The sequence below is a fragment of the Grampus griseus genome (assembly GCF_964374135.1).
Source record: "Grampus griseus genome assembly, chromosome: 14".
Lineage (NCBI taxonomy): Eukaryota > Metazoa > Chordata > Mammalia > Artiodactyla > Delphinidae > Grampus > Grampus griseus.
In genome coordinates this window covers 9,185,254-9,203,398 of record NC_139008.1, presented here as the reverse complement: position 1 = coordinate 9,203,398, position 18,145 = coordinate 9,185,254, and the positions used below count along the sequence as shown (strand labels likewise).

The window sequence follows — 18,145 nt, the reverse complement described above, 5'->3', positions numbered from 1 at the left end:
CCTCCTGGGAAAGGGCATCTAAGGTCACGGTACACCAGATTTGGGCACCCCTGCTCCCCAGACTCCCCCAGGGTCCCCCTTTTCCCATCCATTCCCAACTTAAGCTTTCTGCTTTACATTACACACTGCTCTGCCTGGGCTGGCTCATGCCCCTATCTCAGACCACAGTGACCAAAAGGGGAGGTTCAGGGGAAATGGCAAGGCAGGGGGCAGAGCACACTCTAGGAACCGCCCACACTAGGAGGCTGACTGGAAGCTGATGTGACCCCATTCAGGGGCAGCTGGGGTAGAGAGGGCTGGGCTTTCTCCCTAAACCCCCAGAATATTCAACCTCTGTGGCCCGCCCCGGGTGGGGTCCTAAGTGCCAGGGATGGTAGTGGCTCAGTGTCAGAGGAGTCTTTGAGTTCCCCCATAGAGGAAAAAACTGAGGCTCAGACTGGGACAGTGTTTTAGCCCTTAAAGACCCCTAATTGTAGGGGTTCCTTGGAGGGGAGAGGATTGTGGAAGCTGGGGTATCCCAAGAGAGTAAGGAGATGGGCAGGGACAGCAAAGCAAGGAGTCCAGAGGTGCCAGGAAGAACTGGCCAGCTTGACCCGGAGAACAGCCTGTAGACGTCTGACCAGCTTTCACCCTCAGCAGGGCTGTATGGGCAGAGAGAGGACTGCTGCACTGGGAGGAGGCCCGTGTTCCATGGTTCTGCGGGTGGAACCCTCAGGGAGGCAGGTTCTGGAAGTTCCAAGAAAACACTTGTTCATGGTCAGAGCTGGCTAGCTATGGAAAGAATGGCCTCAGGAGTGAGGTGGAGCAAGCAGGACTCTAAGGAAATTTCCAGGGAAATTTCCACAAGGTAGATATGTGTGTGTGGGCAGGGGAGGGCGGGGTGTTCTGAGTTTTCTCCATCCCATCCCCAAGATTCCCAGAATTTCTATTGCTTGTAAGAATCCCTTGAACCCTGGTCACAGGCTTTTGGCTCCAGGCTGGGCCCCTCTCCTCACCTCCCAGCCAACAGGCCCAGCACAGACCAAATCCTTTCCTCCTGGGCGTGGATGTCACTGTCTCACCTCCCCCAGCCCTGCCTGGCCACGCTGTAGCCTCAGCAGGGAAATGGAGGAGGGAGGGCAGGCAGGCTGGGGGTAGGGCGCGGGGTGATCAGAGTGGGCTGGGAGGTTGCTGGGATACAGGCTGGGGCAACAAACTCAGGAGTCCCCCCAGGTGCCACAGAAGAAGCTGGCCCAGGAGGTATCAGAGTGCCCCTACTCCATGTCTCCTGTCTAGACAGATGGTGTTTATCTGACTTAGGAGGGAAAGGGGCCAGCCAGCGGGCCTGGGTGCTTGGGCCATGTACTCTATTTGGGTAATGAGGCCTGTTGTGCCTGGGGGTAGCAGTCCCCCCCCAACCCCAGAGCAAACACAGGAGCTTGGAGACCAGAGAGTAGAGGGGACTCAGTGACCCATGCACTCAAGGGACTGCAGGAGCCAGACTGCCACCCACCTGCCCCTCACCCCCAGGAACTGGGAGAGGGCCCTGGAGAGAGCAGGCCTGGCGTTCTGAAAGACTGAGCCTTGGGGCCTCAGCCTTCCATGTGAGCAAGGGTTGGAGAAGCTGGGCCAGAGGGGACTCATGCATAACCCAGCTTGTGAATCATGAGGAGCGAGGGAGGGGCCAGCAGGGGTCTAAGACCCTGAACATCTTGGCCTCCTAGGCCAGCTCCCCGGGGGTGGCAGACTTGGCCTGTGCCCATCAGGACCCTGAGAGTCAAGTCCCTCACCTGGTAGAGCCCTTCCGTCTCATGGATTTGATTGGCTACTAGGGTTAGAGTCAGGGTCAGGGTTAGGGTCAAGGTGCCCCCTGCCCATCACTCTACCATCCTAGCTGCCTTCCATTGGGTGGGCCCTGGTGGCTATTGTGTTGCACACACCCCTGGGAAGGGGTGCACCTTCCAGGTCAGTCCAGATTGCCATCCTGGGATTCTGGGCTGGGCAGACACCAGAAGGGCAGTGAAAAGGCAGTGGCTGGCTGCTTGGAGGCTGCCTCTGGTGAAGAGGCTCTGTCTCTACTCAGACAAACCTTACCCATCCCCTAGGCCTAAGGGGGCCAGTGAGACTGGTGGAGAAAAAGCCACAGGTCCTGAGTGAGTCCCCATCATGTCATGTGACCTTGGGCATGTCCCCTTCGTTTCTTGACCCTCAGTTTCCTTAAGTAAGAAACAGGCGAAAACCCTCCTTAGCCCGCCTATGAGATAGATGCCTGTGAGGCCAATGGACATTGTCTTTCTGACACCTGAGCTGATAAACAGATTTCAGCAGGTCTCACCAAAGAACACAGAGGCCCCAAGTGGGGACCTGGGAGAGTATTTTAAAGGTCTGCCTCTCAGGGTAGACATTTCAGGCAGATTAGAGTGAGGGGCAGGATTTGGGAGGGGTGTCCATCAAGTTGCCCACCATAGATGAGTGCCTCGTGCATGGGAAGAAAGTGGAGCCAGCCCCCTCCAACCATCCCCTTTCTCCACGCCCCCCCTGACCCAGCCCTCTCCCTCTGACAGTGGCAAGCTGGTTTCTCCCAAGTGGAAGAATTTCAAAGGCCTCAAGCTGCTGTGCCGGGACAAGATCCGCCTCAACAACGCCATCTGGAGGGCCTGGTATATCCAGTGTGAGTGGGCACCACAGGCCCCAGCAGGAGGGCTGACAAAGGGGCCGCCCCGGAAACCCCCAGGGCCCTCAGGGCCAGCAGCCACAGAGAGCTTTGGGGGAGGCCAGGTCCCCAGCGTCAGGACCCCTCAACAGCTTCTAAACCCAGAGGGTCTTGGGGGATGTGTCCCAAAGGGCGCTCTCCACTGTGAAGTTAGACACAGCAGGGGTCACCCTTCGGAAGTCCTAAAGTGAGCTGAGATTTGGGGAACAGTTCAAGGCCCATTCTGCATCCCATTAGTGTAGTCAGGTGCCTCAAATGCCAGGGTAGAAAGAGGCGTTCAGTACTATCCGGGCCAATCACACCCCTTTGCAAAGGGGAAACTCAGATCCTGGTGGGTCTCTACCAGCCTTCCACTGACATCCTTAGGTTCCCCACCATGGAGATTTGGGGGGAGGGGGCCCAGAGAGGCCATGTGGAAGGGACTCTGGTCTTGGAGTCACCCAGAGCTGGTTTCCTACCCTGTCTCTGCCCCTTGCTGGCTGTGTGACTGCAGGCAAGTTGTCTAACCTCTCTGAACCCATTTTTTCATCTATAAAATGAGGCCAAGAGTCCTAACTTTGATGGCTGGCATGGGGATAATGGGTATGAACAGGACTGGCACAAAGTTGGTGCTTAATAAATGATGGTTGAATCCGATGTACCCTTGAGGAGGTCACGGTCATTCATTTGGGGATACAAAACCCACCTATGCCCCATGGCAGGGTAGCAGAGGCTGAGAGACCTGTGCTGCACCTTGTCCAGCTCAGTGAGGTCCTCCTGTAGGATCAAAGGCTGCACTGAGCTGGGAACACACAGCGTAGGAGGGACCACACACGGTATTCTCTGTAGTGGCCCCGCTGGATTCCATTCAAGCAGAGAAAACAAGTGGGTTTTTTTTGTTTGTTTGTTTTTGGTTTCTATTCATCTTTGTGCCCGGCACTTTCCTAAATCATCTTATTTAAGGCTTCCTAACAACCCTGGGAGATAGGTTTTATCACCCCCATTTTATGGATGAGCAAGTGAGACCCAGAAGGCGAGTGACTTACTCAGGGTCACTGAGCATAAAAGGAGCAGAGCTATGACTGGCTGTGAGTTCAGGGCTCTGCAACTCAGCCCAGCGCTCCTTTCACTGTTCCCAGCTGGCTGGCTTCCAGCCCTCGCCTGAGAATGTTAAGGACGGGCCCTGCCCAAACCAGGAAGCTGATAGGCCGGGGGGAGAAGGTGTCTCTAACTCCCTCACCCTCCCACCCCACCCTGAGCTTTCACCCTGTACCCTTTCCCCTCAAAGCTGGATGGGGTGCAGACCCTTCTCTCTGCAGAAGAAATTTCTGGTGCCACCCAGGGGTCCTCACCCAGCTTGTGGCACAAGTTGATGGAAGGACCCCAAGTTCTAAGTCAGAGGGGGGTTGAGTCAAGTTCCAGCACACCCTAGCTGGGTGACCTTGGGAAAGTCCCTATCCTCCCCGAGTTGGTGCTTGCTCATCTGTCGAGTGGGAATCATAATAGATCCTATTGCTGAGGTTTGCTGTGAGTTTTCAGCGAGATAGATGGTCCGTATCTCAGCACAGGGCCTGAAACACACAAGGGCTCCCTGAAGGTGAGCTGCTGGGATTTACTACTATTATTGCGATAATAGCAACAGCAGGCCTCTAACCAATGTCAGGACTCCTCCTCCCTGAACACGGAAAGTTTGAAGGGGGGCTTCAGGAAAGGGGGAGGAGTGGGGTTGCTGGAGGGCTGCCTGGCTCCTCCCCCTCACACCCCCACCCTTTCGGCAGGCTCCTGGCCTCCAAGAGCCCTTCCTTTTCCACACCCCCAAGTCATCTTGATTTCCTCTGATATCCCAGAGCACCTCTCATGAGCTGACTCTCCACCTTGCTTTAGCTCATGTGATGTGTGTGCTTTCCTGTCTCTCCCACTAAGCTGGAAGATTCCTCCCCGATCCATTCATGGATCCCCTGTCCCAGCATCTATCCCAGCATAGGTGCAAGGGCCTAGGAGGCTGCATGAATGGATGAACTTATCATTGTTAAATAAAGCATGTCCCAGCTCTAGGAAGCCACATGATCCCTGCCCTTCTGTCCAGAGCACAGGGTTGCCAAGTGGGGGAGGGCAGAGCCTAACCAGGGCTGCTCAGCACTGACTCTCTGGGGGCCCTGGGCAAGCCCAGTCTTTCCTGGTGCTCATATCCTCAGCTAGGCAGCCAGGAACAGATACTCTGAGATCCTCCTTGCTCTAACCCCCAGGAGTCCACGCAGCCTGGACTGCTGTGTGCCAAGCTCTGTGCCAGATGTAAGGATTTGGGGCTAAAAGCAACAGCTTCTGCCTTCACTCCCAACGGAGAGGCCAGCATGTAGAGAAATGGCCAAGGCAGGGTGGAAAGTGAGGCACATGGGACCATGGGGTTTCAGACAAGGGAAAGCTTCCTAGAACAGGAGCAGCCCTAGGCTATCCTGATGGGCGGGCAGACGTGATGAGGCAGAGGGAAGGGAAGGGGATTCCACGTAGAATAAAACCAGAGAGCTGTTGTGGGCGGGGGGGTTCGGGTCTGGCTTCAAGGTGGGGCATATGAAGGCAATGGAAAGGCAGGAGAAGCAGTGGGGCCAGTCCCGGAGGGCTTGGAAGCCAAGCTAAGGGGTGTGGGCTTTATCCTGGAGGTTCAGGGAGCCATGGAGGGGTTCAGGCCTGTACTGCCCTTTAGGAAGAATTGACTTGGCCGCAGCAGGAAGATGGGCTGGAGAGTGTGAGGCTGGAGTCAGGGAGGTCTAGGCGAGAAATGACACCAGACCAGGGGGAACAGTGAGAATAGGGAGGGGAGGGGACGGTGGAAGAAATGCCACACACCCTTGGGATTGAGAGGGTTAGTCCAAGGATTAGATGGGGACACTGGGAGATGGTGGGGAGCTGGGAGACTGGGATGCAGTGTTGGCAGTCCAGAGGAGGCATGGGCTTGGGAGGGAAGTTCCCAAACGTCTGAGAGTGATGTTTTGAGACTTCCTAATGGAGGTTCCCCAGGCAGCTGGAAGATGGGTCTGAAACTGGAAAGGAGCAGGGTGAGAGAGGCTAGGGGGAGCGGGCCTGGCAGAAGGGCCAGTGAAAAGTGGTCAGGGAGGTAGGAGAACAGAGGGAAGGTTCCCGGGGCTTAGGGAGGAGGAGGGTGCCCTGCAGCCAAGGTCTCGGAGGACAGGACTGGGGAGGGCCAGAGCCTTGAGTTCAGGAGCTGGGCCAGCGGGGTGGGTGTGCGGGCAGATGCTGAGGTACCGGAGGCGACAATGCAACTGGGAGGGCAGAGGTGGATGTGGTGAGTGACAGGTCTGCCAGAGTCTGGGAGGAAAGCAAAGGGGTGATGGGAAGAAATTTAGCTTGTTGGGAAGCAAAGGAAGGGGAAGGTTTGAGAGGTAAAGGAGAGCCTGGAATTTGTTTATAGGCCAAAAAGGAGCCTGGAGAGAGATAAGGTTGAAGACAGGGATGGGAGTGGAGGAGGCAGAGAAAGGGCTCAGGCAGGTGGCCTGAAGTGGGCCAGCGGTGGCTCTCAGATGGAATTGGGTATCCTGAAGCAGGGGACCAGGGCTCTGGACCTCTAGCCCGCCAGCCTGACCAGGACCTTCTTGGGGCAATTAACTTCGTGTGGCCCAACAATGCCATTCAGCAAGCATTGCCTGCACACCTACTAGGCTCCCAAGGGGGCAGATGGGGTGTGGGAGGTTTGTTTTACAGGGTCTCATAGAAGAGGGAGATCTGGGAGAGCTAGAGCAGGCAGCAAGGCTTCCTGGAGGAGGTGGCACTTAATCAGAGCATGGAAGGCCAAGCAGGATTTCATAGTGTGGCACTTGAGTCCCAGTCCCCTTGGAGTGGGAGACGAGGGAGCTGGACACCCCTGACCTGGCGCTCTTCTCTCAGATGTGGAGCGGAGGAAGAGCCCCGTGTGTGGCTTCGTGACCCCCCTGCAGGGGCCTGAGGCTGATGAGCACCGGAAACCGGAGGTAGCTGAGACCACGGGACCAACCACCTGCCGCCCCACCAAGCCAGGCCCCTCCTGCCCATCACTCCTCATGCTGAGCGGGAGGGGCTGGCCCAGAGGGAGACTGGGTGAGGGGTGGGGTCAGTGCCGCCCCTCGCACTGAGTCCCCTACCCGGCCCTCCTCAGGCCGTCGTCTTGGAGGGGAATTATTGGAAGCGGCGCATCGAGGTGGTCATGCGCGAGTACCATAAGTGGCGCATCTACTACAAGAAGCGGGTCAGTGGGGGGCCCTTTCCCCTGCGACTTCTGGCCACGGCCTCTCTTGCAAGAGCCCCGGAGGGCTTCCCCCCCAACCCCAACCCCGACCCTGTCCTCCATTAAGACCCAGGCCGACAGCGCCACCCAGTGGCCACAGGGCCTCCTCGCAACCTCCTCACCTCCCAGGGCCAAAGAGCTTCCGAGGGGAAGTGAGGGATCCGGTTGATCTGGGGGAGCTAGTGAGTAGGGAGGCCTTGGCGGGGAGCGATGGAGGAGCGGAAAGGGATCCAGTGTCCACCTTTGTGTGTTCCTGCAGCTCCGTAAGTCCAGCAGGGAAGGGGATCTCCTGGCCCCAAAGCAGGTGGGTGCTCCCTGGACCCAGAGAATGGATGCTTCCCTCTGGGTGGGCGAGGCAGTGGTGGTGGGGTGAGGGTGGGACGTGAGTGGAGTGGGTGTGTCCTCTGGTTGATTAATTGAGCTTTTCTCCTCTTGGGAAGGGCAGCATTGGAGCGCAGTGGTGGGAAGACCCCAAGCCTTCTGGTTCACTAAGCAAGTGGTGGGGAAGCATGGGGCTCTAAGAACTGGGGACCCAGGTAGGGAAAAGTGTAGGGGCAGGAAGGGACCCTCATCTCTTCAGCAGGCCACCCCAGCCTCTCTCCTGGGAGGAGTTGTTGGAGGCCAGTGGGGTGACCCTAGCCTTTCAGGCAGCAAACTGGGTCCACCGGAGAGAGGAGAGGAGGGGCTGTCTGCAGAGAGGCCCCCTGGATGGCTGACCACTTCATCCCCCAGGCAGGGGGCGGTGGGAAGGAGTAGGGCAGTGGAGCCCACCTGGGGCTGCTGACAGCTCTGTCTCCTCAGGTGGAAGGGGGGTGGCAGCCGCCGGAGCGATGGTGCGAGCAGCTCTTCACCAGCGTGGTGCCCGTCCTGCTGGCGGGCCCAGAGGAGGAGACCGGCGGGCGGCAGCTTCTGGATCTCGACTGCTTTCTGTCCGACATCTCCGACACACTCTTCACCATGACTCAGCCCGGCCCTACACCCCTGCAGCTGCCCCCCGAGGACGGTGAGGGGCTGCGCCAGGAAAGGGAGGCCTGAGGGGATCCAGGCAGCCAAGGGAGGATGGCCAGGCATGGGTGCCCCCACTCCGCCCTGCCCGATGCTGCTGACATCACCACTGCCCCCTCCAGCCTATGTTGGCAACGCTGACATGATCCAGCCAGACCTGACGCCTCTGCAGCCCAGCCTGGATGACTTCATGGAGATCTCAGGTGGGGCAGGCCCCTCCTCCTGGGTGAGTGGATGGTCAGGGTCAGTGGGAGGAAAGCCCCAGTACGCTTGAGACCTCAGGCCAGTCCCAGGCCCCTCTGGGAGGGCAGATGATCTGCGTGATTTCTGAGGGATCTTCCTGGTCTCCCTTTGTCTGGCCTTGGGATGCAGGTGCCGTGGCCTCAGGTGAGAGCAAGCCAAACAGGGTACCTAGCAGGGGACAGGGGACCAGGAGCGTTGAAGCTGCAGGCTCTGGGGAGTTCCCAGGAGAGCAGTAGATGCTGGGACTCTCTCAGGGGAGAGAGGGTCTTTGATGGCTCTCCTTTGTTTGGGTCTATTTATCAGTATTTATATAATTCATTAAAAAAACTATTTATTAAAGAACATTCCAAGCATACACACAGGTAGGGAGAGAGAGGAGTTCACTGACCCTCATGGAATCCTCACCAACGTCAACATTTATCAACTCTTGGCCATTTTATCTCATCTAGACCTCACCCAATTCTCCCCTCCTATGTTATTTTTAAGAAAACCCCAGGAATCATATCTTACAAAGCATTCTTTAAAGTAGCCCTTGGCCCTGGCTCCCTCTCCTGAACCCCAGGGCCACCAGTCGCCGCTTTCTCGTGTCCCTCCGGAGATATCATGTCTATATAGCACATGTGGGCCGACGTCTCTTCTTGTCTCTGTAGCAGCCTGTCTCTCGCATCGCTTCCTTCACTTAGACTGCTGCTGAGAGCCACACACTTAGGGGGCTCCGGAGCCGTGCTGGGGGTCAGACGTGGAGGCTCAGCCTGTCTCAGCTGAGGCCCTGGGTGCAGAAAGGGGGTTCCTGGGATCAAGGCTTGCATTGGGTGACCCCTCCACTCCTTCCTGACTGGCAGGGTCCTGGGCCTGTCAGTTAAGAGGTGGAAGCCTATGGGGCGGGGACGAGGGAATGAGGAACCACCCCCATGCCTGCCTGGGTGGGGGCTGGGGGCTGCGGGGACAGCAGTGTTGATGGCAGTGCCCTGGGAGCAGACCAGCCTGGGAGGGCAGCAGCCCCGTCTGGGCACACAGACCCCTGCCGCAGGTAGGAGCCCAGCCGCTGCCCCCCAAACCCGGGCTCTGGGCAAAACCTGATCGACCGGGGCTGGGAAGCGACTTCTCTCAGTGCAGGGTGGCTGCCAGAGTGGGGGGCCAGCGAGGGCAACCTACGGTAGGGGGTGTGGGTCGCACAGGGGAGGCGGCTAGTGTGGCCCCCTTGAGCGCCCTGTGAACTGGGAGGGCAGGGAGCGCCAGGGCCGTCAGGGCTGCCGCTTGGTCCCCAAGAGCTCCTCACTTGAGAGGAAACCTAGTGAGGGGGCCATAACTCTGTGGAGGGAGGGGCCTTGGCGGAGGGGCTCAGGGAGCAGGGAGAGGCTGGCTGAGGGCCCCTCGGGGAAGCACCGGGCGGGGGAGGGGCTCAGCCAGGGGATGGCAGGTCAGTGGGGGCGACAGGGTGGGAGGGCTCCGCGGGTGGCTGGGACTCGGAAGTGCCTTCTGCGGGCGTGGGGTGGGGACACACCGTGGTGAGGGGACGTGGTGACTCAGGCTGGGCTGGGCTTGCTGCTCTGTGAGCCCCACCGGGTTCTGGGGAGTGGGCGGCACGGTGAGCAGCAGCTGCTCTGTGGCCCTGAGCATCCCGGGGCTCCGTGATGAGGCCCGTGGTCCCTGGGGGCCGGGGGTGGAGGATCGGCGGCCGCTCACCCGCTGCCACCCAGTCCTTCTGTGGAAGAGAGGCAGGAGGACAGCAAGAAGATCCCTTCGGCCCTTGTGGCCGAGAAAGACACACAGACACACACAGAGGTGGGCACAGGGCAGACATGTACACACTGAGCACCTCACACCAGGGCAGGTGCACACGGACTCAGACAGAGCTCCAGACAGCGGGACCGACACACAGGGAGGCAGACAGACAGGTGTTACATGAGACTGACACACGCAGAGCCGGCCATCCAGCAGCACACGGGCCCCCAGTCACATGAGATGCACAAATAAGACCCGGTCAGCCTCGAGGTTTGGTGCTGGCTTATCCCACTCCTGAGTTTCCTTCAAGGGGGCCCCCGGGAGAAAGGCCTGACCACCTGTCTTGGCCAGGGGGCTGGGGTCCATCCAAGGCCAGTGGGGTCGCGTCTGACCAGACCAGGAGGCCTTGGGAGCTGGTGCAGACAGGAGCCTGCTCAGGGTCAGAGAAAGGTGCCCGGAAGGGAGCGGGCGGGCGGGCGCACCCAGGCCCGGGATGTGGTTAGGCCGCAGGCAGCTGCTTCCCAAAACCAGAATAGCCTGGGGCTTACACAACCCGCACCTCAAACAATCTGGCTGCCCCGCTCCCCGCCAGCTCTTCCAGGCCTTCCAGCACCCCCTCACTCCTGCCCCCGCTCTGAGCCCACCCTCTGACCCCTGCTCTGACCCCCCTTAGTCCCTTCACCCACACTCCTGAGCTCTGTCCTTGTAGCCCTACCCATTGACCTTCCAGCAAACCCTACTTGTCCCAGACCCACTGACCTTCTAACCCCTCTCACCCCTAACTCACTCCGTGAACTCCTGACGCCATGATGCCCTTTTCCCCGTCCTAGACCTCCTCCCCTTGGACCCCACCCTTTCCCTCCCCGGTAGTCTCCAGTACCAGTACCATCCCGCCCCACCACGTCCCCAGCAGAGCTGGTAACAGAAGCAGACAAGGCCTGGGATTCCCAGGCCGGGGGTGGGGAAGGGGGGCCTCTGGAGCCAGTTTTGGGGCTCGGTGGGAAGGCTGCTTCCTGGGGTGTCCCACTGACACCCCCGTACATCCCCCTGCTGTCTCCCACTCAGGCCCATCCCACCAGAGCCTCTGCTGTGGCTTCCCCTGAGTGAGACAGAAACTCTCCCAGTTTCACAATCTCCTGTGGAAGGCCCCCCCTCCCTCGCCAGCCCCCACCCCACTGCCAGCCCAGCCTGGGGACAGGGCCAGCCCGCTGCTTCCAGCCGCGGCCTTAACCCTGACAGCTGCCACCCTGTGTGTCTGAATTACAGATTTCTTCACCAGCTACCGCCCCCCACAGACACCTACACCCTCAAGCTTCCTGGAGCCCCCCAGCTTCGGCCCCATGGCTGACCCTGGCCTCAGCAGTGGGATCCTGGGCTCGGAGGTGCCCTCTGCCTGCTCGGGCATGACCCACCTCTCGGGACATAACTGCCTGCAGGTGAGCTCACCCTGCCCAGCTCACCTGCCCACACCCCAGATGTATTCAGGGTACTTCCTGAGTATGCTCAGTCCATCGAGAGAGACTGGAGGGGGAGAAAGACCCCATCTGTGGCCTCCAGGAGGGCACCGTTCAGCTGGGGAGGAAAGACCCTCGTGAAGCAGAACTGACAAGATGGTTGGGGGGGAGCCTGAGGACAGAGGAGCGTGGAGCTGGGCTGCTTGTGGAAGACTTCCTGGAAGAGGGGGGAGTTCTGGGCCTTAATGAATGACTTGGGTTTGGGCAGAAGAAGAGACCAGTAGAGGGAGGAGAAGCAGGAACGGAAGCAGGGAGGCCAAAGCCGAGCGTGTGCAGTTAGGAAGCAGCGACTCCATCATTTTGGTTCAGGAACTCCCAGGCCCACTTCAGATGTTGCCCCTGTGATGCTAGGATGGTTGCCTTTTCCCTCCGTTATCAGACTTCTCAGGCACTAGCATAGTTCATTGTTTGAGAGGTCTCTCTCCTTGACTAGACTGTGAGCTCCTTGCTGGAAGGGCTATGCTTTACTCACCGCTGCATCTTCTCATACTTAGCACAGTTCAAGCACATTAACGGCACTGGGTAAATGGTTGCCCAATGAGTGAGCAAGTGAGTGAACGGATGAGTGTGTGGATGGATGGGTGTGTTGGAGAAGAGATCACTGGGTTGTAGATGGGGGTAGATGCTTACAGCTTGGTATATATATATATAGGTAGGTGAGTGGTTGGTTGGATGGATGGGCTGGTGGATGAATCTGTAAATGAGTAAGTAGTTTGGTGGATCAATAAATGGGCTGGTGGATGGATGTGCGGCTGGTACAGATGGTGGATAGATGGATGGACTACGGGTGGGTTGGTGGGTGAGTGAAGGAAGTATAGGTGGTTGGATGGATTGGTGAATGGGTTAATACCTGGTAGGCTGGTAGAAATATAGGTAGATGAGCTAGCTCATAGATGAGAGAATAGATAGGTCGGTGAATGGATGGAGGATGGATGGATGGATGGATGGATGGGTTGGTAAGTTATTTGGTGAACGAATGGGCAGGCAGGAAGATTGATGCTCTTTCTCATGCCTAATTTGTGCATAAATGGGTTCCACTCTTTCCCCTCATTACATTATAATTTTCCTGGGGTGTGTGTCTGAGGCCAGGGACCATTTCTCCCAACTCTCCCAGTGCCCAGTCCAGAGCTCAGGCAGGGCAAGAGGCTGCCTGGGAGGCCTCAGAAAGGCTAGCTCTCTCCCCTGCCCTCTGTCCCCCAACCAGGCTCGGAGCAGCTGCCCTGGCCCTCTGGACTCCAGTGCCTTCCTGAGCTCTGATTTCCTCCTGCCTGAAGACCCCAAGCCCAAGCTCCCACCCACTCCCGCACGCCCACCCCTCCTCCAATACCCCAGCCCTGCCAAGGGGCTTGGCCTGGAGCCCTGTGCCCCACCCCCTTTCCCTCCCATGGCTCCACTGCCTGCTATGCTGCAGGAAGAGCCTGTCTTCTCTCCCAGATTCTCTTTCCCTCCTGTCCCTCCTGCCCCGGGAGTGTCCCCGCCATCTGCTCCCACGGCCTTCGCACCCACCCCCCAGCTGGGTCCAGGCCCTGCCCCCGCCCCCTTCCCCTTAGACCTTCTACCCTCGGGGTATTCGGAGCCCCCGTTGGGGCCTCACTTCACCGTGCCCCAAGGCACGCGGCCCAGAGGCAAGCCCCCTACCCAGTCCCCCAGGGGGCGGAGGCCCAGCCCCCCCACCTTGGCCCCTGCCACTGCCGGGGGCAACAATCCTTGCCTCGCACAGCTGCTCACAGCAGGTGAGCTGGGAAGGGGATGTGGAGACCAGATGCGGAGCGGGGAGCCTGTGGGATTAGAGGGTGGAGGCTAAGGGGTAGGCTCAGCCGGAGGGCAGGTGGCAGGGAATGAGGGACCTGGGCGCTGAACCCAAAAGCGGTGTGGGCAGTGAGGAGGGGAGGGACGGGGTCTTGGGAGATGATGGGATGGGGGCCCCAGCAGCCCTCACAGTTCTGTCTGTGCACAGCCAAGCCTGAGCAAGCCCTGGAACCTGCGCTTGTGTCCAGCGCCCTCCTCCGGTCCCCAGGGTCCCCGGTAAGATGGCGGGCACTGGGAGGTGGCGGTGAACCCCGGGGCTTCACCCCGACTCTCTGCCCTTCTCCACCCCAGCAGGAGATAGCCCCCGAGTTCCCCTGCACCTTCTTTCCCCCGACCCCGGCCCCTACACCGCCCCGACCACCTCCGGGTCCAGCCACATTGGCCCCTCCCAGGCCCCTGATTGTCCCCAAAGCGGAGCGGCTCTCGCCCCCAGCACCCAGCGGTAAAGAGGGGTTGCAGGGATCGGGGAGCTCTGCGGGAGGGAGGGAGGGGAAGGAAGAAGGGGGGACTACATCTGGGGCCAGGATGAGAGGGCCAGGGAAATGGGACCCTCTCCCCTGTGTTGGTCTGTCTGTGGGTCTGTCTGTCTCTGACACAGGTGGTGAGCAGCGGCTGTCTGGGGAGCTCAACTCCCTGCCGGGCCCGGGGACTCTGAGCGTGTGCACCTCTTCCCCTCAACGCATCCTAAGCCGGGGCCATCCGGACAACAAGGTGGCACCATTTCTCACCCTAAGGTCTGTTTGCTCCCCACAGGCCCTCCCACGCCCCCTCCTAGGCTCACCCCGCTTTCTGCCCCCTCAGACTGAAAACCGGCGCATCACACACATCTCTGCGGAGCAGAAGCGGCGCTTCAACATCAAGCTGGGGTTTGACACTCTGCACGGGTTGGTGAGCACGCTCAGCACTCAACCCAACCTCAAGGTGCGTCTCCAGCCCAGGCTGGCACCTCCGAGCCCCAGGGCCCCATCGTGGAACACCCCAGGGCCCTCCACACACCCGGTTGCCTCCTCCCATCCCAGTGCCTCAGTGGGTCCCGGGGTGGGGGACCCCCAGTCCCTGAGCCCAGCCCTACGGTGCTGCCGTAGATGAGCAAAGCCACCACGCTGCAGAAGACAGCCGAGTACATCGCCATGCTGCAGCAGGAGCGAGCCGCCAAGCAGGAGGAGGCCCAGCAGCTCCGGGACCAGATCGAGGCGCTCAATGCCGCCATCAAGTGGGTGGGGGGGCCCTGCAGGCGCTGGGCCAGGGGGCCTGCTGCCTGACTCCCCGCCCTGACCTGCCCCGTGCCCCCAGCCTGTGCCAGCAGCAGCTGCCTGCTACGGGAGTGCCCATCACACACCAGCGGTTCGACCAAATGCGAGACATGTTCGATGACTATGTCCGGACCCGCACGCTGCATAACTGGAAGTTCTGGGTAGTATCCTCACTTGGCCAGTGGCGGGGTGAGCGCTGCAGCCGGACCAGGCTGGGCCCGACACAGGCTCTGCTCCCCGGGCCGGGCAGGGTCTCAGAGCTGATCCCAGAGGAAAGGGCTCCGATTCTACCCCCTCTTCAAGGCCCCTGGCATCTTGGCCAGCAGCATTACCCAGTGATGGGCTGGGAGCAGAGGGAAACTGAGGGGGAGCCCCCTGGGTGAGGGGACCACAGCCCTGCCCTCAGAAAGTCCCAGGGGCAGTTTGGGAGAACCTAAACTTGGAGTAACATGACTGGGGTGGGCCTGTGGGAAGACATAGAATCTCTCACTCCCTTACCTGGTCAAGCCCTTGACTGAGCCAGGGCAGGAAGCCCAGGGATGGGGGACAGTCCAGCCCAGAAGGAAGGTCCTGGAGGAGCTGGGGGAAGGGCCTGAGAGCCAGAGAGCTGGGAGGGCCTTAGTGTATGGGAGGGCGGCTACAGTAGGAGTCCTTAGGGTTCAAGGCTGGACAGTAGCCAGATGTCAGGGCTACATGTGAAATGGGTGAGGGTACCAGCTGGATGACAGAACTGCTCCTTGACCTGGGTCCAGTTCAGCATCCTCATCCGGCCTCTGTTCGAATCCTTCAATGGGATGGTGTCTACGGCAAGCCTGCAGAGCCTCCGCCAGACCTCACTGGCCTGGCTGGACCAGTACTGCTCCCTGCCTGCTCTCCGGCCAAGTACGTGAGCCACCTGCCAAGCCTCCGGGCAGGGGCTTCCACCCTACTCAGACCCCAGGTCCGGCCTGTCTTCACTGTGGCCTAGGGTCTTGTCCATCCCCACCATGCCCCCAGATGGGCCACCAGGACATCTGCAGACAGAGATCCTAGGAGGGGATGACTGACAGTCTTGCTAACTAGTACCTCCCCCGATCCCTTTGTCTTCAGCATCCAAGGGTAGGGCCCTGACCCCAGAAAGTGTCTCTCCCTCTCTCTCTCTCTTCCCAGCTGTTCTGAACTCCCTACGCCAGCTGAGTACATCTACCAGTATCCTGACGGACCCGGACTGTATACCCGAGCAAGCCACGCGGGCAGTCACAGAGGGCACCCTTGGCAAATCTGTATAGTGCTGGCCGGAACGTGCTGCTCACTCAGCTGCCCTGGGGCTGCTCTCCCTGGGCACTCCCCTCCTGCTCCGGGTCCCGGCTTTCAAGCAGGGTTTCTTCTGATCTCCTGGGAGCCGGGAAGAACTGAGTTCCAGTCCCTGCTCTACTATAGCAACAATGCTGTGACCTGGGGAGATCATCCTCCCTCTTTGGACCTCCATTCTCCAGTCTGCAAAATGGGGACGGGGAAGCTTCAAGTAGAAGAGGATCCCAAGGCCTTAGCAGCTGTGGCACTTGGGGGCCTAAGCTGGCAACTCAGGGAGTTTGAAAGAGGGAAGGGGACGATGCTTCCTTGTCACTCCCACCTGCTCCCCCCACAGGTCAGGCACAGGCTTCTGTTTCTAAGCCGGGAAGGAGAAAAGGAGGTTCCTTCTCTCTGCTCCTCCACTGGTAGCCTGGACGGGCTGCAGGATGGCATCCCTGAGTGAGGCCAGGAAGGTCTGATCCCAGGAGAGAGCAGGGCAGGGGGTGGCCAAGCCAGGGGAGGCATCTGGTATGTGTGTGGATGAGTGTGTGTGAATTTTGTAAAGAATTCTTGACCAATAAAAACAGAAACTGTCAGGGACTGTCAGAGTTTCTCACTCAGGGATGGAAAGAGAGCGGTTTGCAGTGGGAGGTGGCCTTGTAGAGGGCCTCGCTGGCCATGAAGAGACCTTAGCTTGTCCTCTGAGCTGGAAGCTCCTGGAGGGTTTTGAGTGGAGGTGAAAGAAGATCAGACAGAGCTTCTTAACAGGATCCCTCTGGGGGCTGAGTTGAGAATAGGCCACAGGGAGTCAAGGGAGAGATGACAGACACTCAGCCTGGAAATCCTCTATGGCCAGGGGGAGGTTCAGAGAGGCTCACCACCTTCTACGTTGGAGGAGGGCAGAGCCGGGACCCCAGAGTGGAAGGGACAGGGCCTTCCATCCGAACCATCCAGAAGGAGGACGTTGCCTTAGCGGGTAGTGACGGCCTCACTGCGTGAGATGTGCAAGCAGAGGGTGGGTGGCCACCAGGTCGGGATGTCTTAGAAGGAACTGATGCTGCAGATTGGAAGTTGGGGCAAATGGCCCCAATACTTCGTCGACCCTTTTTTTAATTTTCTTTTTTGGCTGCACTGCTCGGCTTGTGGGATCTTAGTTCCCCGACCAGGAATTGAACCCGTGCCCCCTGCAGTGAAAGTGCCAAGTCCTAACCACTGGACCGCTGGAGAATTCCCTTTCATTGACTCATTTAACAAATATTTCCTGAGGGCCTACCACAGACCAAGCTATGGTCTTGGCCCTGGGGAATCTGTTCACCGCTGCACCCCTCTCCTCGTGGAGCTTACATTCAGGCCTGGCGAGTCTGAGCCCTCTCACGTGCTCAGAAACCTCTGGAGACGTTTGGGGAGACATTTGCAGGCTAGAAACAGGAGCCGGTCTTCTGGGGGCTTTGTCTTTCCCTCAGTCATGTAGAATAATAATAATGATAACATGAGTAATTGCACCGTCATCTAGTGTTTACCACGGGCCAAGCACGATTCTAGGCACTTATATTCACCCACTAATCCTCTCCACACCTGCCTCTATAGGCCTGCGGTGAGAATTGAAGAGTAACTATTCATAAAGCACTTACTACAGTGCGTGGCATATAACGCGATGGAAGAGTTATCATAACGATTACTATTGTCCCCACTTTACAGATGAAAAAATTGAGACAGAGAGAGGTTAACTAGCCCAAGTTTGCATAGTTTTTTTTGTTTGTTTTTTTGTTTGTTTGTTTTTTTGTGGTACACGGGCCTCTCACTCTTGTGGCCTCTCCCATTGCGGAGCACAGGCTCCGGACGCGCAGGCTCAGCGGCCATGGCTCACAGGCCTAGCCGCTCCGCGGCATGTCAGATCTTCCCGGACCGGGGCACGAACCCGCGTCCCCTGCATCGGCAGGCGGACTCTCAACCACTGCGCCACCAGGGAAGCCCAGTTTGCACAGTTTTTGAGGTGCCCACCCAGACTGTCTTACTTCAGAGTTTCTGCTTTTAGCCACTTTTTACCGTGCAGGTGACAGATGTACCCAGCCTTTAGGTGGTATTTGCTGCTGCAGACAAAGGCTTGAAGAGGCTCTCTGAAAGGTAAATTCCTGGCCATTTGTGTTCTGCTGTTTTCACCCACTCATCCTGCCAGGAAGGTCCCCATAAGACATCCCCTTGACCCGGGTCCCACTCTAGAGGCCACCTTCCCTTAAGAGAGCCGTCTACACCTGCCTTCCCTCCTTCCCCTCCCATCTGCCCCAGCCCCCTGCCTTTGGGCTCCTCCTTCCTCCCCGCCCTTCCTCCCCAGCCTCACCCCTGCACAGACTCTGCTCTCTCCAAGGTCACTTGGCTC

At 58.9% G+C, this 18,145-nt stretch overlaps 1 protein-coding gene across 8 annotated transcripts in view; it reads left to right on the top strand.

Annotated features, from left to right (window-relative positions):
• MLXIPL (MLX interacting protein like) overlaps window positions 1–15,904 on the top strand; it is a 32,612-nt gene extending 16,708 nt beyond the window's left edge. For 2 of the 8 annotated variants that reach the window (XM_082670158.1, XM_082670152.1), the window contains exons 2-15: window positions 2,544–2,650; window positions 6,572–6,654; window positions 6,819–6,908; window positions 7,207–7,251; window positions 7,749–7,950; window positions 8,075–8,155; window positions 11,187–11,356; window positions 12,639–13,167; window positions 13,392–13,685; window positions 13,842–14,164; window positions 14,329–14,456; window positions 14,537–14,660; window positions 15,249–15,378; window positions 15,646–15,904. In XM_082670158.1, the coding sequence (XP_082526284.1) occupies window positions 6,867–6,908; window positions 7,207–7,251; window positions 7,749–7,950; window positions 8,075–8,155; window positions 11,187–11,356; window positions 12,639–13,167; window positions 13,392–13,685; window positions 13,842–14,164; window positions 14,329–14,456; window positions 14,537–14,660; window positions 15,249–15,378; window positions 15,646–15,764 (2,187 nt within the window). In that variant the 5' untranslated portion in view covers window positions 2,544–2,650; window positions 6,572–6,654; window positions 6,819–6,866 and the 3' untranslated portion in view covers window positions 15,765–15,904. Of the gene's footprint in view, window positions 1–741; window positions 848–2,543; window positions 2,651–6,571; window positions 6,655–6,818; window positions 6,909–7,206; window positions 7,252–7,748; window positions 7,951–8,074; window positions 8,156–11,186; window positions 11,357–12,638; window positions 13,168–13,391; window positions 14,165–14,328; window positions 14,457–14,536; window positions 14,661–15,248; window positions 15,379–15,645 lie in introns of those variants that run through there. The other 6 variants (XM_082670156.1, XM_082670155.1, XM_082670153.1 and 3 more) reach the window with 6 other exon arrangements.
• Window positions 15,905–18,145: the final 2,241 nt, after the last annotated feature.